This window comes from Bactrocera dorsalis, chromosome 3 (genome assembly GCF_023373825.1).
Source record: "Bactrocera dorsalis isolate Fly_Bdor chromosome 3, ASM2337382v1, whole genome shotgun sequence".
NCBI classification, from domain to species: Eukaryota; Metazoa; Arthropoda; class Insecta; order Diptera; family Tephritidae; genus Bactrocera; species Bactrocera dorsalis.
Genome location: NC_064305.1, coordinates 54,200,071 through 54,223,756, shown reverse-complemented (window position 1 = coordinate 54,223,756; position 23,686 = coordinate 54,200,071). Strand labels below are relative to the sequence as shown.

The 23,686-nt window shown below is 34.8% G+C and overlaps 1 protein-coding gene across 9 annotated transcripts in view; it reads right to left on the bottom strand.

The window, feature by feature from the left end:
• The window catches only part of LOC105227660 (protein N-terminal glutamine amidohydrolase), a 46,480-nt gene extending 33,694 nt beyond the window's left edge, over window positions 1-12,786 (bottom strand). Inside the window, exons 1-3 of one of the 9 annotated variants that reach the window (XM_049453804.1) lie at window positions 12,475-12,786; window positions 10,487-11,077; window positions 8,752-9,461 (exon numbers count right to left, since the gene is read on the bottom strand). In XM_049453804.1, coding sequence (XP_049309761.1) covers window positions 8,752-8,810 — 59 coding nt within the window. In that variant the 5' untranslated portion in view covers window positions 8,811-9,461; window positions 10,487-11,077; window positions 12,475-12,786. The other 8 variants (XM_049453810.1, XM_049453806.1, XM_049453807.1 and 5 more) reach the window with 8 other exon arrangements.
• Between the last annotated feature and the right edge of the window lie 10,900 nt (window positions 12,787-23,686).

Genomic DNA, 23,686 nt, shown 5'->3' with positions numbered 1-23,686 from the left:
GATGAAATGTACTGAAACTTTGACGATGTTATTGCTAGCTTTGCGTAGAGCCCAATGAATAGAGATTGTTTGTGGCACGCACTTTTGTACTCCTAGTGAATTATATAAAGTGGTTATCTTGGCAATACGAAAAAATAGATTTATTACTAATTTATTTAAACCTTGAAGTAGTTCGAATCTCTTAAGTAAAATATAATTTAAGATACATATGTACATATGTTCAAATAAATAAAAACAGTTCTACAGAAATGTTGCTAAATCTATCAAACTTCACGCTGATTGAGCCATTTCTGCCACCAATTTCAATTTCATTGCACTTCAGCTCGGAAGAACCTAAATAATCTTCTGTCAAATTTAAGTTAAGTCGCAATTTATTATATGCTATTCTGCGCATAAATTTCCCTCGCTTGAAGCTTAACGCTGTTATCTTGTATAGAGTATCTGCGTACATATGTGCACGGAGTATCTTAGTATTTGCGTTCTTACATAACAATGCGTTTTTATGTGAGACCATAAAGCATAACCACTCGCTGAGGCTGAAATCAACGCAGCTGCGTTTTGCCTTGACATTTGAACATATTTTTCACCAATCGCCATTCGCAATTTCAAAAATTTACTGGCGCATGTTGGCACTGTAAGCATTTCGCAATAAAAATACGTAAAAGATTTACTTTTTTTAAAAGATCGCTTTGCTCAAGGAATACCGCAAACACTCGCATATACATACATATGTATCTAATTGACAATGTGCCTTTCTATATTTGCTCACACCATCTTCGTTGAGTACACTATATACGAGCGAAACATGTAGTATTTAAGAGTATTTACCATCTCTGGGAGCAACAATGTTTCGCCGTTATAAATTCATCTTGTTGACACTTGAATGTAGTTATTTTCCCGGACATTAATCGCTGTCGTTTTGAGTTTCAATTACTTAAATTTCATTGTTTCCACCCAGCTCCCGCACCCCCACATGCCTATGAACTGTGATGGCCGTGACCGAAATGCGTTTCTTGTTGCCGCAGCACAGTAAAGTGTGGAGAAAATATTTCGTAAACTTTTTGGGTAGTCTGCTGTACAATTTATCGAAAGGAGTGACAAACTCCGAGGAATATAAATAAACAGAGAGTGATGCCACATCTAGGGCTGCGCTACTTTATGACAATCAAAAAATTTTCTTTACAATTGATTAAAAGGTTTTCTAATGTTTAATTGGAAAATATTTATTGAGTAGTGTTTGCAAATATTTAGCATATAAAAAAGTGTTCCATACAAGAACTTGATTTTGATCGATCAGTTTATATGGCAGCTATGTTCGATTTCGGCCGTTTTTTACACAAAAAAAATGCTAAAGCTTAAAATGCGCCTAATTTATATTAAACAAGTAAGGAGGGGCTAAGATCGGGAGCAACCGAACATTTTATACTCTTGCAACTTGCAAAAATCAATGCCGAAGAAAAACTTTAAGGTGTAAAACCAATCATACAGAGTAAAGTCAACAGGATGTTCGAAAATCTTGATATTAGTTATATAGGGGGCTAGGCCAAGTTTTCGCTCAAATTTATCTATTTTAGTCACAAAGATACACTGTTATGTGTAAAACACGCTCTTAATTTTCATTGAGATAACTCACATATTGGCCGATATATGCGGTACAAAGTCACCCGGAAGTTCGAAAATGTTTATTTTAAGTAAATTAAAAAGCTAAGAGAAGTATTAGTCCGATTAAATCCGTTTTTGTCATACGGACATACTATTGCAAGAGAAGGATTATCCCTTAATTTCAGTTATACAAGTATATATAGCACATAGACCGATTTTTTCGATGAAAAGTTAACTATATCAAATGCAATTTAAAATTTCGCTATATGGGAAGTAGGCGTTGGCCGATTTCGCTTATTTCCACAATGTGACAGATAATACTATTTTTTTTCAATATTTCTTTATTTATTGCATCTGCTCGGTAAAGCTTAACAATAAGTGTTTAAATCTTAAATCTAAAGAAGCTCAAGAATGTGGTTGAACTTATTTGTTAGAACGTTGCTCTATAGTAGGCTGGTAGATCACTTCTTTATAAACGCGTTTGATTGCAGGAATTTACCATGGCATTAGCCAATAGGTTTAAGTCACCACCTCGATTTTTTAGGAATATTGTTGTGGCTTGTAACTGCGCTGTAGCATGAGATTCTACTCGTAATGCCTGCTGGTTAAATCGTTTTCTAACCAAAACTGCTGTTCCACCATGTGTCTTTCCATCTGGGTGGTTTGTAACATATTAGACGCTATCCCAGTGTACAAAAATTGTTTTTATTCGTAAGATGCGTTTCTGACAATAGCATTACATCTATTTTACAGTCTGTCAAGTAAGAGCGTGTTAGTTTATAAAAAAAAACAATATTCTATGAAACTTTCATATTTACATATATATACATTGTACACAATACAAACAATGATGCAATTTGGTCAATAATATGTCCAGACACCACCGGCGTCGATAATTGCCTGGCATCTCGGAGGCATGCTTTCTACTAATTGACGGCGTATTCTAGTTGCAATGGAACTCCAGATCCGACGAATTTCGTAAGACAATTGCTTCAAATTGTATGTGCGTCTTCCACGAAGCTTCTGTTTAATATATACCATATATATGTATATATATTTTCAATAGGGTTTGCATCGGGCGACTGCAACGGCCAATCCAATGTAACGATGCCAGATTGAGTTTTCCACTGAGTACAGAGCTTGCTGCGGTGTTTAGGATCGTTGTCCTTCTGCAGAATCCAATCTTCATTTTTTCTGATGAACCATCGTTTCGCAGATAGCAATAAAGCCTTTTTGTAGATTTTTATCATTAGGTTGTCTGTAAAGAGGTACAAAGTGCCGAATCCCTGCTTTTAGAAGCAGCTCCAAAGATGCACCTTTATTCCATGTTTTACGGTCCGCTGAACAAGCCTATTGGTGGAAGTTGCCCAGGCTCGCGTGAGAACAGAACGTGCCCATATATGTAGAACACTATCGACATTCTCATGCGCCCAAGCGAGTCGCTTTGTCACAACTTTTTCAGTCAACAAAGACTTCTTCATTGTGTTGCACCATTTCAGATCATAAGTATGAAGAAGGGTTCGTATAGTTTCGTAGGATATATCTAAACCTTTTGCCATTAATTTTGCTTGTCCTTGCGGCAGTGTTAAAGCTGGATTCCGCGAAAAAAGATTCACTATTCTTTTTTCATCTTTTTTGTTCACTTTTTAGCCACTTTACATAGGCTGCCATATATATTTCTGGACTAGGCAACATTAAGTGTTGTCAGGTGCAATCTGACATTTCCATTGGAAATTTTGACATTTTCTAGCAGAACATCACTTAGAACGTTTTGTCATTTAATCGTGAATTGTTTTATTTACAGGGAATTAAAAAATTCATCTCGGCCAAAAAATGGAATTAACTCGTGAACATTTTCGTGCGATCATTTTTCACAACTTTCGACGTGGATTATCACGATAAGAGTGCATCGATGAACTAAAATCTTTGTATGGCTATGAAGCACCATCCTATAGCACTGTGAAAAACTGTTACAACGAATTCAATCGTGGCCGACGCTCGCTCAAAGACGAATTCCGTGAAGGTCGTCCAAAAACAGTCGTTGTGCCAGAAAACATCGATGCCGTACGTGAACTGATAATGCAAGACCGTCATGTAACATACCTTCAGATAGAGGCATGCCTATGCATTTCTCCCACCAGCATACATTCGATATTGCATGAACACCTGGCCGTAAAAAAGGTTTGTTCTCGTTGGATCCCGGCCAATTTGACAATCGCTCAAAAAAAGGCTCGTGTGGATTGGTGTAAAGAAATGCTGAAAAAATACGATCGCGGTGCTTCAAAAGACGTTTATAGATCGTCACAGTTGACGAATCATGGATCTATCGGTCTTTCAAGACGAGCCAAATCCCCAAATCCAACGAAAAAAAAAAAACATTTTCGTTGATAAATATTCCTATTTTCATTATTAGGCCAGAAATATATATAGGAGCCCTCGTATATCCTGTATACACTTCTGTACAAATGCCTTCAACTTTCTCATATACTATATTTAGCAGCCGCTGATTGCGACATTTTGGGACCTTTGGGGTGGATGCAAAGGAACACAGTCTCGTAGCGCGACGCAAACTTAGCACTCATGGCGTTTAACGTGATTCTCTTTCAAAAGATCAACGACAACTGAACCTTTGTTGACAATGCATCAAGGACAAAGCTTCCCTCCATCAGCTGCCGAAGGAATTAGAGCGAAATCTTTCATTAACTGTCGGTAAAGTCGGCCACACTCTTACTTGTCAGACTGTACTTTCATCCAGAAATCTAATAAGTTGCAATTTATGTAGGTTCCTCAACGGTAATTATCCGATGGAAATGGGATGTGTTTCATTTTTCTAAGTTGGCTAGAATTTGGCATCAATTCTATTTTGAACATTGGCTGTAGGACTTTGTTCCTGTAAAAAATGTTTACCATTGATTTAATACTAAAACCACCTTCTATGCATCTGAACATTTTTACAAAATAATTTAAATTTTAAATGTGCTTAAATCAAACAGCGAAATAAATTTCCGAAAGGATAACGACCCAAAATACACATCGTTTCTTGTAAGTGAAGGATTGTTACGAAGTAGAAAATAACTCCATATGCCCCGCAATCACCAGACATTTAACCTATTCAACATATCTGGAACTTATTGGAAAACCGTATTTGAAAGCATCGAATTTCATCAAAAGAGTGCCTATTTAATGTTAAATATACATCTTTTGATATGGTTAGAATAAAACTTAAAAGTTATTCATTTTAAAACAAATAAACGTGTCGTAGTTTAATAGAACTAGGTGTATGTAAATTTTATTGATTCACTGACAGAAAGATGCACTTTATAGTCTTTGTTTCCTTTCCGGGTGTTACAAACTTCGTGCAAACTTAATACGAATTTGAAATTTGAATTTTGAATTAAATCTAGTATCAGCCGTAATCTCCGGATCTACTGAACCAATCTACAATAGTTTATTGTTTCAATAGTATTTAATGTATGCCAACGCATAGCAATTGCTTACAACAGTTTTACATTTATATAATTAAAAGTAAGGGACGGCTAAGCTCAAGTGCAACCGAACATTTTATACTCTTGCAAGAGAATCGGAATCTGAGGAATCTTGTGTATACATATTCTCTATATAACTCATACACTGATCGTCAAATTTGTAATAAGATTTGTTGGAAAAACGAAAATCCTTACACGTATATATGGGCGTTGGAGCATCGACCCGATTTATTAACTATTATCATGGCACAAACTAAAAAATGTTCCCTGGGTTTCATTAATGTAACTCACATACCATCACCAATCATATGGGGCAAAGTCCCGCAGATGTTCGAAAATCCTGGTAATAGTTATATGGGCGCTAGATCAAGTGTTCGCCCAATTGTATCTATTGTAGGCAAAAAAGATATTCTGTTATGAGGAAAACATATTCTGTAGTTTCCATTGAGATAACTCAAATATTGGCGAATATACATATCTAGCATAGAGTCACACGGAAATCTTTATGGGGGCTCAGGGAAGTATTAATCCGATTCGACCCTTTTTTGATACACATAATAACTATCGTCAGAAAAGGATTCTCTCTGAATTTCAATTGTATATATTCGGTCAAAAGTCAACTTTAGATACTGGGGTCCACAGGTTTGTATGGATTTGGACTAAGCTCTAAATTAAAATATGAAGACAGTTTTATATTTGGCACAGAGAATCACAGTAGAAAGAAGCACCATAAAAAGCGGCTTAAAAATTAACAAATATAGGCGCGGCTCACTTTTAAGAACTTAACCCACTTAAGATATAACTCGTTATGGACAAATCCCTTAAGCAATCGGTTCTGTTAAAACTTACTAAGAGTGCGATAATTCAATAAGTAATTGAGTTATAGACATTAAGTTTTACACTTAGGATGGCACAAGAAGACTCTGTTGGAGTCAACATTGGACGACGGGCGTGGCACCGCCCACATTTCGAGGAAAATTCATATCTCAAGACCTATTTGACCGACCTCGAGAACGTCTAGTATATCTTGAAATTCCTATGTTCTAGTGCGAAAATGGGCGAAATCAGACTACAACCACAACTGGTTCATATATAAAACAGTTTAAAATTCCATCTGAATTTTTCACTTTCTAGTATGCAAATCAAGCACAAATAAATGAATCGGATTAAACTTTATGGGATTAGTGCCTTTCAGGTTTGCCACCTTAAGATTAACAATTTTTCAAATCGCACTAAAACTATTTAAGCCCACAGATACAGAATATTTGGATCAAACTTCGAATTTCGAACTTTTTATCGAAAATTTCAAGAAGTTGCCTAAAAACATTCACATACTTAAAATGCTGAAATATCTGCCAATTAGACAGGGACCTGATGGCACTCTACTAGAGTTTTATTTCATTTCTTTTAAATTTTAGTAATTGGAATGTGAGGCCTGTTTTCCATTCATGCAACGTCTGTCTGTTTGTTGAGTAAGTTCGGGATTGATTCCACCGAGACTCAGGTATATCTACAACATAGTATTTGTCTATTAAATATCTACAAATAGCCAGAGACGTATAAATTCCCTCTTTTTTGAAGTCTATATAACACCATGTCCTGGCACCCACTGCAGGTGTACCGTGAAATAGGCTGTTAGATCCATTAAGAGATCGAGACATTACTTCACTATCTTTTAAGAATGGTTCCAATGCATAATTTTATTTCTTTTTGTGAGCACACCCTTTGGCAGAACAAGAATCGTTTCATTGCTGTGATCTACGCTTGGAAGACACTACAGGGGTCTAATAGTCGGAAGGCATTTCTGGTATCCAATTTTGCTGAAAAGACACCACCATTTCCATACTCCTTAAACGTATTTATTTACCATTATTGACCAATACACCGTATGTCATAAATGGCCTTACAACTGCTGTCCATGGCCAATGAGTTATGCCTGAAGTTAGTGCCCATTTGAGCCCCACCATCCCTTGGCATATATAACGTACAATGGTTGCTTCTTGTCTCCGATATGTGCCAAGTACCCCGCTTTCCCTCTAATGTTAACCTTGTACCATTTATTACTATGAGCAATACTAACTCTGTCTTGCTAGCATTTAAATTTTGTCCGCACGATACGGTCTATGTATTTACATACATATGTCGTTTAACATTGTTTATATAAGGTAAGCGAGAGTATTTGAGAATTGAATTGAATTGACACATCATCTGCTTAGACCACAATATTATTCGTTGTTAAGTCGCAGAGAAGCGGACGCCTCTTTGAGGCTTACCTCCACGGACAGATCTGCTATCGATGAAACTCTCAGCATTGAGCATTATTGACCTAACCATGAGTATCTGATCAATGAATTTCACGATAGATTCGGGCTAAGTATGGCTTTAAGCTAGATGTTACTGAAAATGCCTTCTATGTCAAGGAACGCTACGAAGGCATATTCTGTTACCTTCAGAGGTTTTTCGATCTCTGCTACCACAGAGCTAAGTGCTATTTCAATGAATTCTCCTTTAGAATACGCATTTTGGAAATCTGCTCTGGGGTTAATTTCTTTCTTATGTATATTTATACAAACCTACCTTCATCAATTTATTCATTTTATTCATTCTGTAGCAATGTCGAAAGTGTCAATCGAATTTTTACAGTATTGTTTAGATTTTGGATAACGCGAAAACATAGTGTGACCATAATAATTTCTATAACTCTTTCCAAACTTGATATCAGTTTTGTTGAAAAGGTATCCACTTCCGAAGATTTAAGTCAATGGAGCATACATTCACTTTTCTGGGTGGACTGAAATATGATACTTTTTTCAGATTTTTACGGTTAAAATAACAAAGCTTCGGCAGGACGTAGAAAGTATGGTTGTGTTTGCCGCAAACGCCTTATGAAAGGCTCGAAATATTTACCGTTGGCTGTTGTTGCAGTGAAATGTTCCACTAATGCATAAGAATATACAAAAATGTATATGAAAATAAAATGAGCCAGCATGTGAAATACTTCGCAGACAAAAAATGCAAAATCACAAATTCTTCCCCCAAAGCACGAGCATGACCGTTTGACCTAATTCTGCACGCTTTGAGTAATGAGCGCAACGAATTTTAATACACAGCAACGAGGAGCACTGGTAGAGGTAGACAAACTTTGCCACCTAACTAGCTACCACGTTGCATGATGAACACATGCAAAAGTTGTACGCACACACGCCGACATACATACATTTATGTACATAGTATGTTTAATGGCGTTTTGTGTGAGTGGTGTGTGTTAGGCATATCAGCATATAATAAACAATTTGAGGCGCGCAGAATCGCCTCGAGTGTGGCAGCTGCTGCACGCAGGCAGATACTAAATAAATACAATTAAATATAATTCGGAACTCAAGTGGCAAATGCCGACTAAACGTCGAAAAGTATGCAACACACGTGGTGTCCATGCGCACACAGATGCATATTCGTGCACTTCTACAGCAATGTGGGCAATGCAATTTCACAGAGCATTAATTTCAACAGATACAATCACACAACCACACAAAGCATGGGTTTAATTTATAAATTTCAAAGGGTTTCTTTGAATTAATTTGACTTATTTGCTGTGTATATAAGACTCGTATAAACGTATGTATTTATCTATGTGGGTGTGTGCGTGTGATGCGAGAGTACTCACCAGTAACACGAGACGTATGAGCAATCCGAAATTTTCGGGAACAACAAATCTGTGGTCATCTTGAGACGACGATGCGGACGTCGAGTACGATGCGACGGATGATGTCAGGCGCTGTTGAACGAGTCCTCGGTTGCGGTCGATTGTGTTGCTCTTGTTTATTTTGTTGTAGTAGTTGTTTGGGTGCAGGCGAACGCAGTAGGTCAGCCACCGACCGAATTGTGGTTTGCGGCGACTATAACGGAATATTGCAGATGTGTGTATGCGGCGATATTGAATGCGTTGCAGTTTATACCGATTATCCGGCTCGTTTCATTTGGCTGAATACCGTTTTTATTTGATCATCTATTTTATATTGTTTTCTTTATTTCACACACTTTTCTACGCGTTCGATAAGCAACAAACAACACTCTCGGAATTAACCTACTCACAGCTGATTAGCAGACGTATAAATTAATTGTTACATTGATAATTCGGTAAATGCGATACAATTAAGGCTAAACAACTTGCCAGTTTCACTACAACTTATGCGCTTGCACCGGTAGGCGACTAATTAGCAACTAACGAAGAACGGCTCGGCACGGACCTTGTTGGCTACACAGCGTCTATGGATCGAAGTTCAAAGCGGCGTCAACAGTGTTGGGACTCGCTCGGTTGCCGTTATTCTTTGCTGTGCACACACTACTATACAGTTTTTTTGGTGAAGTATGCAACTGAAACAAAACAGATTTTAAACTGTATTTACATACACATACTAAACGTGTATATGTATACAGATATGCGTATGAAAGTGGGTGTATTTGCAAAATTCTGCTGCAGTGCGGTATTTGGTTAGCACAACGTCGACGAGCGACTATCCACTTGCCTAATGTATGTATGTATATGTGTGTGTTATTTCAGCACCAAAAATCCTTCAACTTTACGACATTTAGATAGGTAGCAGTGTAACGGTAACATGTACGCGTGCCAGCCACAAAGTTTGCTGTCTGGAAAAGTCAATGCCTACTTGGCTAACGAATGTCTTAGCCGCCTGTGGATGCTTTAAACTATGCCAATAAGGTATCGTCTCCAGTCGGCTGTCACACCAATATCTAGCGGAAACGTGTTTCACCGTGGATTCTGCAAATTCTGCTCTTCAACGCTTGCAATGTTTGTTATTCTTGGCTCTTGCTTCGGCGGTTGCTGCGCCTAAAAGCTGATACACTCCACTTGCCTAAAGTGCGCATATATGTTTATATAAGTATATTTGTGTTAATGTGTCTGTGTGTGTGTGTTGAGATGAAGTGAAAATATTTGTTTGGCAAGTGCGCGAGTATGCGACGAAGATTGCCTGCCTTAATTAAGCAGCTACCTTGCCGTGGCTGTTGCTGCTCAATCCCAACTCTTGTTGCTTTCACTTTATAGCCGTTTCGCTAAAATTGCTTTGCACTTCTGTATTTGCTTCGAATTTTGCCTTTTACTCGACGAGTTCACTTTTGAATTGGAATATATGTATATATATTTATGCAGCCAAGTTTCACTGCAAAGGCACCTGTCTCTTTAAGCGAATTTCGGTGTGTAAAAATTTTATTGCACTTCCATCTTTTCAGACAATTTTCCTAAATGATTATCCCTCTGGATAATATACATATGTAAATTCTCTCTTAATAAACTGTGTTTTCGGCGACTTGGCAGCGCCAGTAGATGTTTAAAGTTATTTATTATACTTTTCCACTTTATTTTCACTTTTTATGCTTACATTTCATTTTATGCGATGGGATGCTCCCTTCACATTTCTCATTCAACACACAGCACTTTATCTACACCGACAAGTGATTACATGCACCTAGAACGCACATTACTGCTTTTTATTATGTTTATTATGATTATGGTTATTATTTATTTATTATCCTCTTGCTCTTAGCTTTAGACTGCAACGCGTCGTTGCGAATGTACATCTGTACGCGTTCCCGGTTCTACATAAACTCAGTGAGTTGTCTTCGTTTCGCGAATCCAATACCGCAGTAGCGAAACTTCAAATGAGTGTGACTCCGATTTGCGCAATAACCGCACTCTCATTTGTGCTCAAGTTGCCTTCGTTTCCACATCACCATGGCAATGTGCAAATGAGCGCACGAATACTTTACATATGCGTAATTTTAACAGTTAAATGTACCTCACCACTGACCTCATCCCTATAAAGTTCGGTTGATGTGATATGAATAGGAATAAGAACGCAGTCTGCTTCACATCTAGAAAAAACTATGCTTCGGGCGATTGGCGTACGACTAGTGCATGTTCAGTTAATCTTTTCAGTAAAACCGGTAAATTTAAATGTTCTAGACCTTGACTAATGACAGAAATAAGGATTATAACAATTTGGTTTCGTTTCTTCTTGTTTGGAGTAAATTTGCTAAATGACAAGGGAATGAACTTCTAGGATCCTTCCTTCGATAACTTTTTACTTTTTTAAATTACATACTTAAAATCAACGGGCCATTAAGGGGTTAGGTGGGTTTGAAAATTTCAAAAAATCGATTTTTTTGTTTGCCTTATTAAATTCTACAATACCTCTAGAATATTGTCCTAATTTTTAAAGATGATCTGAGTAATAGTTTCGGAGATACAGCCTTGAGAACTTGTGTACTCGAGGCTAGCTGCGCTAAGTGCCCCGTCTTTAAACGTGTTTTTCTCGAAACTGTGTTTATGAAGTCGGTGGACACGATTTCTCGAAAAGTTACCGACCGATTTAGTTCGTATTGTGTACACGTTTTTAAAATAACATTATCTAGATATTGAACGAATATTTTTTTGACCAATAAATGGCGAAAATTTTACCAGAAAATTAGATTTTTTGTTCAAAGTCTGAGAAAAAAGCTAAATTTTAATATTTTTTTATTTTTTTCTTTCAAAGGCGAGATTTAGATCCATATGTATGTACTAACGTATTATGCTTAGTTTTTTAATTTTATATGACCCAATAATAAGTTATGCTGTCCATGGCGAGAGCACTTTTTTGTGAGACATCCAGGGAAATGAGGTCTCAATGGCTGAATTTTCAACATTTTTGTATCGAAATTTCAGGAGAAATTGTTCAAATATGTACCTTTGATGTAACATATTATATTTTTCAAATATATGATTGCTTATATTAAAAAAAGTCCTAAAAATACCTTTTTTTGTACCTCTGAAACCCATCTATCCCCTTAAATCATTCTACATATATGTATATAAGTATGTATAATAAACCACATTTCAAAGATGTTCTATAATTTTGTACAGCATAAAAACAACGGTTTGTCCATACGAGGGAAAAACTTTTGATAACATCACACTCATGTTCCTATTTACTTGTAGATTCTACAAAGATTCAAAGTACCTACCCTGTCAATATCCTAACCTTTAACCTGCCACAATAAGCGTACATGAGCATAAAATAGTTAAGAAATTTTAATCTGACAATTTTAATTCAACAACAAAGTTTTACATATTAGTTGAGAAAATTATAGGCATGCTGCTTCAAGCAAAAAGAGTACCAAACTTAAATATTTTTGAATATTTTTTAAAACAGTGAGACGACAGCTCCAAGCCAGAGAACTTGTGTTCTCGCATATAATGTGAGTTCATACCAGTTTAACCCACCCCTATGGAGTTGGTGACACTATTTCAATTCTGACAGTAAACAACGGATACGAGAGAGAATTTCATTCAAGCATATTCATTGGATGTGCCTACAGAGCGTTGTACCTTTGTACATCAGGTTTACATACACTTTTCTTGATTATTCCAATGCTCGCAATGATTTCGTTTGCTATATTTGGCAGAGAAAAAAGCGCAACTAGTTATTCAATTCCAGGCGTGATTTACTCGTGCGTTGAATGAATGAAATATCAAAGGAATTCGCTCCAGATACACTTAAAACTCTATAAATTGATTTGCAAAAACTGTGAATACTAATTATTTTATAGAAATCACTTTTAATAAAACTTTTCTTTCATTTCACGAATTTAAACGATAGTTAACACACTTCATACTTGTTCACGTAGGCATTTAACAACAAACTGCGTTAAACAGCTGATGCTTATCGACGAATGTCACGACAAAGCATAGTGGATGATTGCAGCAAAGAACGTATTATATATGATGTACGTTCTCTGGTAATACGTTCTGTGCCGAAAGCTGTGGAATGAAAGTGCAAATCCAAAAAGCTTGCATATTTTTAGGCGTATGTGCACTTGCTACATCAAATCAAATCGTTCATTTCAAAACTTGCCAAAGTCGATTATTTATAACTGATTGGGGTTAAGTAAGCAAATTTTTCTTTAAAAACTATGAAGTTATTTGTGAAAGTCTCAAATATCTCTGGACAAGACATTTGAAGACTCATCAGTATTATGTTTATTTTTGTTTACAAGCTATAACAGGGAAGTTCTCTTTCTTAAAACTTCGAAACCCAGTTTTAAATAATTGATTATTTTGCATGTTTATAGCTAAGATATAGAGTTTGTACAGTTGACCCAACAGTGCAAAGACCAAAATAAATTAAAGTACGAATTTTATTGCAAATCTGTAATCCTACGAAATACAAGTATGTCCAATGAAATACACATTTTTAGGTTAATGAGTAAACTGTTTTTATACTCTTGCAATATGTTGTTACAGAGTAGAAAGTTTTCCTCACTTAACGGTCATACTACCACCTAAAACTAAGAGATAGATATATGGTTATATATATGTGTATATGTATACATATATGTAAATGATCGGGATGACGAGAAACTGAAATCCGAGTGCCGTCTGTCTGTCTGCCGGTCTATACGTATAAGCTGTTACTTGAGTAGTAAATGAGATACATACATATATTGATGAAACTTGGTACACTTGTTCCTTGGCAAAAACCGAAAAGCAAGTGCCATATCTAAACAGTAAAATAAAAGATAAAACTCTAATTTGGCCTCCCTGTGCCGCAGTAGCAAGGTCCACCTGTGGTTTAAAAATGTTGAAAGAGTGGGTGTGGAAGCTGTACTTTGCCCTTCCGTATTTGTTTAGACAGTGTTTGTTTAAGAGGCTTGCTTTACGTATATAAAAATATGATTGTTTTATCTTAAATTAAGGTTTTTAGTTGTATTCTCTACGTGTCATTACAAAACAGTAACATTGTTCACCTAACGATGGTTCGTTACACCTAAAAGCAAACGAGATAGCTATGGAATAATCGAAATGATAAAGATAACGGGACGAGTTGAATTCCGCAGGACTTTCTATCCCTTCGTATCTCCGAGTGCGCTTAAGTCATTTGAAGCTATAGAAACTTCCCATATGTCTCCCAAATACGAAGAACTGGTAAGTTAAGGTAAAAACTCCCAGTCGGTTTCTTCTAAATACCGAGACCGAGCTTTGTTTCGAAAATAATTATTAATTTCGTGTCTAACCCCGAATTCACGACGTTTTCAGCAATCGCTCGCTTCCATATAATTAATTGTTGTCGCTAGATTCACCAGGTTTTAAGAGCTCATGATACAACATACCCTTCTGATCTCACCAATTAGGAAACATTAATTTGGCGCATGATTCATCTGGTTTGCCAGGTTCCTAATAATCTTTCTGCGTTTAGGGTTCTCCTAATGGATATATGTCTTTTCTTCACCAGTCACAATTCTTTGCAAATATGGCTTCTTTTTGTAATATCCAAGCAGCACGTCTGACAATCCAAATCGCACTTCAACGCCTCTTCGCTTTAATTTACGTGACATCTAATTTTGCTTATGAAAATTCCGGCTCTTTGGAGCGTTTTGAAATGGCTACTTGAAATACTCCTCAAAACCTTTTTGGGCGGTAACAATCTTCATCGCATAGGCAAAAAACATGATTTTTAAATCGTTCAAACTACTTTTGGTACTTTCTATCAGCTAGGGCACCAAAAACACGATAAATTTCAGCCTTATTTTCATATTGAAGTAATGAAGAAGAACTTTTAAGCAAAATTGCATGTTGTTTACGCTTAAAGTGAATGTCATATGTCATTGGTTCGGAATATTATTGCCAACTTAAGTGGCATTAATTAGGAAAACTATTGGTATTCTCTGTCATTATTTGATCCCTTTTTTACAATATTTTTTTATTGTTTAGTTCCTATGGCAGCTATATTCTATAGTGGTCTGATATCGGCGGTTCCGACAAACCTTATTAAGGAGAAAAGAACGTGTGCAAAATTTTGCATCGATCGCTCAATACGCTGATCCTTTTTATACATACAAGGAGTTTTCCAAAGTAAACAGGACTCTGCGCCCTCTGGTGGCGCCATCGATATGTGGACTGGTGCGTTAGAATCTGCTATCTTTATCGATTGTCCAGTGAGAATTTTATGACATGAATTCATCAAAAATCAGCCGAAAACATTATTGAAATCACGGAAATGGAATTGAACATCCCCAAAACATCGATTTATCGCATTTTGACCTAACATTTGGGCTTAGGAAAGGTGTGTGCACGATTTGTTCCGCACAAATTGACTGACGACCAAAAACTACTCAGAATCCGTCTCATCGATCGACGCTTGTGACCGATTATTTGACCAAAAATTTTAACCATTAACCACTCCCCGTATTCACCTGATATAGCACCGTGCGGAAAAATGCATTTGCCCATGAAAAGAAAACGTTATGCAGACGTAGAGGACATTCAAAAGGCTCTTGCCATACCGGCCAACGAGCTAAAATACTCGTTCGACATGATTTTGAACCATGCAAAAAGCTGTATTGAAGCAGAAGGAAACTATTTTGAATAAAATAAATTGATTTTCCCGAAAAAAGTCCTGTTTACTTTGGAACACATCTTGTATAGCATACTAGTCTTAACCCGCGGCTACGCGCGCTCTTTATTGTCAAGGATATCATTTATCGTGATAACAATATAATGGAATAGTTAAACTGAATTTTAATGATATTGTAAATCACTTAAGGAATGGTACATATGCACATACATAAATATGTATGATGTAACAACATCTTCACAATCTCTGCATCTGCATCGTATATCGTTATACAAATAGTATATATGTATGCTTCTTGTTCTGGTGAATAACATTGCAGGAGTAGAGCATAAGAGGACGCATCTCACGCCCTATACATATTTAATCATATGGTAATGTTTTGTCTAACAATCATCGAATGTAATTGCAAAATCGACTTAAGAAAACACAGATATGATCGTTCCTTTTAAATACTGCATTGTTTTGCATTATGATTCAACCTTTTCTTATTCAGTTACAACTAGCACTATAATTCATTTATATGTGTATGTAAACAAAAACCACTGTCCCTGCAAGTAGCTGAGTGATTTTATTTTGTATTTTTGAAGAAAAAACTGTTCAAATGATTCTGACATGAATATTGAACACATGCTTATGTTTTGAAATATAGATTTTTTTACTTATGAATTGTTGTGACTTTTAACAGAAAACGATAGAAAGTAGCCTATGCCCGTCCCGAGGTTCTGAGCTACCTCATACCAAATCAGTTCAGCCGTTCTTGAGTTATAAATGTAGACATAAATTGCGAAATTAAGGGTGATTTTGCATAAAAGACCGCCGTTAGGACCTTCTCCAGGACTAAATGAATACCCGTGCAAATTTTCACGTCTTTCCGTGCTGTGGTTCAGGCGTTTCATTTTTATATTTAAGATATGTACATATTTCAGAAGGTCTTTTCTTTTGAATTTTACAAACGTTGGCACACTTAGTATACCCTGTACAGAGAGGAATTACTTATTTTTATCATTCTTCCCGGTGTAACAGCCAAAGTTTAACCTGTTTACCTCTTCGCACTGATTTATTAAATGTAATGTAAAAAATTGTTATAAAGTAGTCGGCGTGGTTATAAGCTTATGTCTATGCAATCAGGTGATGAATACAAGGTTCTCACCAAGTTTTCTTGAAATGACTTGACTTTATTACGACACCTTTATATAAGATGAAACTAAACTTATTTGAAAGAGGCCAAATCCTTTATGCTTATGACAGACATGTGGTAACAATACAATACTACGAACGAACACCAGATAGTGACACATACTCGTATGCTATGCTATACTAGCACTTTACAATGTGAGCAAAACATCTGCTAGTAACAATACCATTATATTTCAACCTGGCATTTCATGAAATTTAAGCGTTGAATCCTCAATAAGTAAGATCGGTACTTTTACGCCTTCAATGAATTTGTAATGCCATTTAAATAGTTCGTTATTCATGTGCTACTTTTTCAAGGTACTCTATGTTGATAATTTAAAGCCATTTACAATCTCTTCTATTTTAGCTTCTATTGGAGGATACGGGTCCAGCACTGTCTTTTGGAAAACGGTACTAATTTCTCTACACATCTCAAACACTATTTCTCCAACTGTCGTTCCACCAATTCCATTGTTCTGTACTCTACTGATGAAGCTAATGCACAAAGTCCGATAACAATTCGCTTTTCCAACGAAATAACGTTACGCCAATGAGTCTTCAGTTCATCAACTGAATATTGAATTGTGGATCGAATAGCCTATTGGAGCCTTGTCAATTCGACGGGCTTATGTCTGTTAAGGGATATTAGTAGTTCAAGATCATGTTTAAAGATAATATTTGAAAATGTATCCATACAAGAATTATTTGCAAAGTCTTTACTTATTCAACAACATCCCACTATCTTGTGACATTGCACTGATAATAAGACTTGATATTTTTCCGCCTTATTTTACCCAATCATAAATTTTTTTAATTTTAAATCTAGTTATAAGCAATTTACTGACAAATCTGCACATACTTACATAAAGGCCGTTCATAAACACTTCCTTATGAGCAATTGTTTATCAAATTTATAATATTTACCTTTGGTTTATTACCTTATACGCAAGAAATTCGCCAACACGCTTTAATTGTTTTGTATTACACACATAATAAAAACAAATAGTTATACAAATCTTAATGCAAACTCCAAGCTCAACGAGTCAGCCAACTATCGTTTTTCCTTACAGTTGCTCATTTGTCGAAACTGACGATATCGGACCACCATATCATATGTCTGTCACACATACATAGGAAACTCTTTATTTGACGAGATATCTTAATGAAATTCGACATGGATCATTACCTAAGGCAATAATGCAATAACTGAAGAAATTACTCAGATCGGGTGATTATAGCATATAGCTGTCATACAAACTGAACTGAACTGCCATACTATACATCAAATTCTTGTAAAGAACCTTTTGTATTTGTGAAGGTTGTTACTGCTTTGGTGTAACCGAAGTTAAAGTATATTTTGTTACGTGCTGAAAATTGTCATAAGAAATGTTTGAACTAAAAAAAAATAGGCAAACAAAGCGTTGCTCAAGAATACATTAAAACGTAGCATTCAGAGAGATATTTTTTGTACTCAGTAATTCTTATTTTCGAGCGCATGGCAAATGAGTTCAATTGGAAGGCCTACTAGCAGTTGGATCAACAAACGGATGCGTTTAATTGAGTTTCGATATGCCGGTACATACATACATATGTAAATGCACTGCAGTGAAACCTCAAACTATGCAGGCAAAAATACCGGTTTACTACTGTAAAATCCTAACCGAAATCGAACTAATCTGTAATATACTAGTCCACAATTACTTAAAATGAAATATACTGACAAAGAACATAGTTGTTTCATGTATAAAACGGTTTTTAATTTAATTTCATAGTTTTTTAAACCCAAACTGAGTCATACTAGGATTTTTTTCTATCTATAGTAAATATGTTGAAAGAATATGAGACTGGTATATTTTCCAGCAAAAAGTGACAATTGACATCGCCGTCTAAAACTGAGAGGGTGTACGAGTATATAATTATCCACACATGTATCATATTATTCTAATTTATTTGATTGATTCAAGTATCATAATTTAGACACATACACACAATCATGCAAATATAAACCAAGGGCAATGCATCAAAGGGAGCAATCAATTGGTTGCGGTTCCACACTGGATAAAGATGAATGACCGCAATCTTATGTCATTCGTATATACTTACGTATATGAACTACAGAAAACCTTTGAATGACATTCAATTTTCGATAGACAATTACAAACAATTTCAATTCAGATTTCCAGATTTCTTTGATGTGTATTAGTGAGCTATTCTCACTTATTTTTTTTTTCAATAATATGATTATGCTACGATTTATAAGGTTTTCACAATTTACCAATATGCTTAAAACACCTAATTAGAAAGTTCATGCACTTCCCACTTGCGTAGTTTTTAATTTTTTAAAACAGTCATATAAATCGGAAATGCGCCGATATTTAAAGTTAAATGGCAGCTTTTCACAGATACGAAATATTTACTGTGCTATAGGATATGTTAATTTTACTTTAAATAAAAATAAAAGTTTGGAAGCGTGAGAAATAGAGTTGAAAAATCATTAAATCCCTAAAAACGCATTGCAAGCTCAGACGTGAAGCATCTGCTAACGAAATTTTCTTCCCCACAGTGAGTATTTTTGATCAGAAGAACCATCGTATTAACATCGCATGAGACCTATTAAAAAACGTTGCTTAAAAAACATCTTTGAAAAACAGTCGGTTAATTCACAATAACAAAAATTACATACTAGGAGTAGGTTTTGATCGATCAGTTTGTATGACAACTATATGCTATGGTAGTCCGATTTGAATAATTATGGAGATTATACCGGGGTTTGGACAATAACCTTGCCAAATTTCGTGAAGATATGAAATGAAAAAGGTCTGACTTTTGATCAATCAGTTTGCACGCCAGCTACATGTTAAGGTCTGGTATCGGTTTAATACGACAGATCGATATCTCATAAACTGAGGGGATAGGTCGCGTATAGATTTAAGTATGATTATGTATATATACTTTATATTTTGTAGGGTCGCCAAAAAGGGCATAAAAAATCATTAAGTAACGTGTAATTGTATGCCAATATCCGTCCACAGCTTTCTCTTCTAAAAGTATCGGCATGTTCATGCCATTTTCAAGGACGTCTTCATGACTAGTAATCTGTGTCACTTTGATGAAATTTTCAACTTCACCAGTTTACCACACCGGTGAGCCTGAGAGACAGTATTCGTTCCGCTCAAACAAAACTGTCAATAACTCACATGGAAACATTGATTTGCCCACATCTACGAACCTCAATGTGTGATGAAATACACATTTTCCCAATTTTCCTTTATCATTTCAGGGAGGCGGGTATCTCCTAGAAAAAGAGTTTGAATGAGTTAATTTCTTATCTTTCCAGCTCGTGCAATACATAAGTGCAAGGAACCATTCCCTTCTTGAGTTATTCTTAAAATACATATAATTCCTGAGGTGATTAATATTACTGGTGATGCTTAATCTCCAAACTAATTTACTTATTTCCTTAATACTGCTCAAGTCTTTCTAATTATTTTTCCTTTTTCAATCGCGACCATAAAATCCCAATTTTTACGAAATGTCTAAACTTCTTGAATGGTCCATTGAATTCCATTGTTTTTTTTTTAAATACAAATTTTTCACGAAATAAAATATTATATTAATGAAAATGTTAGTTGCGCTAAAGTGAAATAAACGCATTGGTAGCACCTCTGAACAATTAAAAATTTATTTTACAATTTTTTCCGGCAGAAAAGAAGCAAAATTACGAATACTTTTTTTCGTGTGTACCTTATATGTATGTCGGTTAAGCTAGAGGAACGGGGGATTACTACCCGTTATTACTGTATATTCAAAAGAGTTGCGAAATAGTGAATTAAGACTAGATTCCATTTTCCCCTAAGTAGATTTCTCCGTCTTTCTAATGAATTCTGAAAAGAAGTGAATTGAGTTATATAAAACACTTGTGTATACATTAATGGTAGCGCGACAAATGCTCAATACTGAAAAGTTACATCTAGATTCTAGAATGTCAGAGCGATGGCAAAGTTTAACCCAGAAACATTAAGTATGATTTACCTGTTGGAAAGATTTCCTATGAAAAACGCCCATTTTTTCAAACACGTTGCTTTTTTAAAGAAGACGAAAAAGTGGACAAGCAATAAAGTTAAACTAAAAAAATATTTCTCTTTAAGATATCTTGACGTATGTACATATGTACTAGGGTGTCCGTTATTTACCAAATTGATTATTTTTGACGAAACGCCCCTTAAACTCTTAGTTTTCCATCTAAAAAAAAATATCAGACCATAAAAAGCCCTTAATTTTCATAATAAACCTTGCCCCAAACACGATACATTTCCCATTGAAATTACATGGGATTTTGCCACTTTTTACAAATATTTTTTTTTTCTCTGGAACTTTCTCGTTTGTAGGAATAAAAAAGTCATATTCTTATACATAATTGAATGCTCTACAAAAACGTCCGGACAATTTTTCGATATACTCACCCCTTTAAAAGTTATTCAAGGTTAAACTTCTGGGTAATTTCTGGAATTTTCGAACTTTTACGGCAAATTAAAATTTTTTTTTGTAAAATTCAATTGTTTTGTTCGACGTGAAATATCCATATACTTTTTGCATTGAATTCAATTGTGTTGTTGTTTTCCCATGCAAACCTTTGGCACTTGAACATAAAAGTGGCGAATTAAAAACCGAAAATGATGCGAAAAAGTAATCCTTATTCAAAAATACCCGGTACTTTTTACAATATTTCACGATTTTGTTGAATTATAGAGAAACAACAACTGAGATTATTTGAACTGCATTTCAGAATTATTTTATAGCCATATTAGCTAACTAAGTATATGTGATTCAAAGAATTTCTGTTTTTTGCAGCTTACATCGCAATATACTGTTATTTATAAATGACTACCAGTTTCCGTTGAAGTACCGTTAAGAAATGTCTAATTCCGTTATCTTATTTAAGTAATTGTGCGATACGAGTATAAATATAGAAGATACTCGTAGATAATGCATGTAATATTTAACAAGTGGTGCAATTTCAGTGGAAGTGGATCGAGCGTCGACGCTAATTCTTGACACATTTTCTTTTCAATAATTTTATTAAAATTTATTATTATAAATATTAATATAGTGCAAACTTGTGATTAAGATACAATTCATTAAGCACTCAAAACAATGAATAAAACCATATTCATAAATTTAACACAATACTCTAAAATTAAAAATTCATTAAAATTTCTACGTTCATATATGACAAATCAATTAAATGCCATTTTTATCAATGCACACAGGCTGAAAAGTTCTTACAATTTTAAGCAAAGCAAATCCAAATCGAACTCCTAATCTATCCTCTTCGAAAAAAATTAAATTTCAGTAAAATGATTTCATTAAATATCAGGGGACTACGCTCAAAATATATGGTATGTACATATATCGTCACCTGAAATGCAAAATAAAGTATCATCAAAAAATTCTAAATTGAGTCTCTTATTGATTACGATTAATTACTTCAAATTAAATATTTAAATATATAACTGAACATATGATCAACATTTTCAGGTTCTGCGCTCAGATATAAACCAGTATTAACCAATATTAAAATTTTTTTTCACTCCTGTTCCATTTTATTTCGTGTTTCATTCATTCCACTCTAAATTTCCGAAAATGTTGTTACGTTATTTTGCATTTCAGGTAACGATATATTCACAAAAATAACTAGGAATAAAAAAATTAAATAAACTTGCTTTCGGAAATTATTATATAGACGAATATACACACATATGTATGCACTATATGTACAAATTTCATTATATGTATGTATGTATTTCTTTTCATTCTTTCGACAAAGTTAATACGATTTCAGGGTTAGGAGAAAATGTTTGTAAATGTATGAGCATATTTTCATATAAATACCAGTAAAACTAACAACAAAATACTTAGATTTAACTAAACAAAAATGTAAATTGTTAACAACACTAATTAATAATCCAACTAATCTTTACACGAATGCGCTTTATTCCGGAAATTGACGGTACATCTTCGAAACATGACCTCCATTAATGCCATACATTAACCTATGTGACTGCGGTTCTGCATTCTGTTTTTGGTAACATGTTTTTAGATTATTTCCCAATTTTAGACAATTTGACACTGCTTTCGTCGAACACCAATTTTTTTCAATATCCTTGCATTTTTTCTTTAACATTTTTAAGCTTCTTTATTAAATTCAACGTAGGGGTTGGAAATGATAATTTTATTTTACCTTATTTTAGTTTTTATATATTGAATATTTCTACTTGAGTTGTCCTAAGGGTAAAATGTTTGAAACACAAGTTATATTTTAATTTTCGCAATAGAAAAATTAGTGATCATTATAAAATTTGCACTTAAATTTACGGTTACTTTAATCAAACCAGAATTAATAGTGATTGTTATACTGTTATATTAATCCGAATGCACAATTTTAAGTAATTTTAAGTAAATTGCTACTACAAATAGATCAGTTTTTCGCATTGAAGCATATTCCAACTTGCACTGCTTTTAATATGCACATAACTGTATATATATATTTGCCATACAGTAGTGTTTAAGCACTAATAAATATTAAGCATATCACCTTTCTGAAAGTAAACACTGACCACTCATGAACTTTACTGCTTCTTATATGATCTCTTTTACTTGTATGTACTTATATATTCAACTGATGTAGGCTTATCGCACGGCTTAATGATGGAGCTGAAAGAGAATTCCCCAAAGTCCAACAACCAATGAACTTATTACAAATTTCACAGTGGTTGCCACGAATTTAATGCACATGTTCATGTTTTTTAGTTGGCTTTTTGATTTTATTCCATTGATCTAAAACATCCACAAAAATGTTACTAGTTGGCACTCCCACAATTGTCAAATTTCGTTACTTTTTACAAGGATTTGTTTTCATCACTTATAAAAGCTTATAAAAGAAACGCAAATGTTGTCAGTAGTGATGATTTAAAGGTGAACACGAACTTAGCACATTTTCTAGTTTGGTGA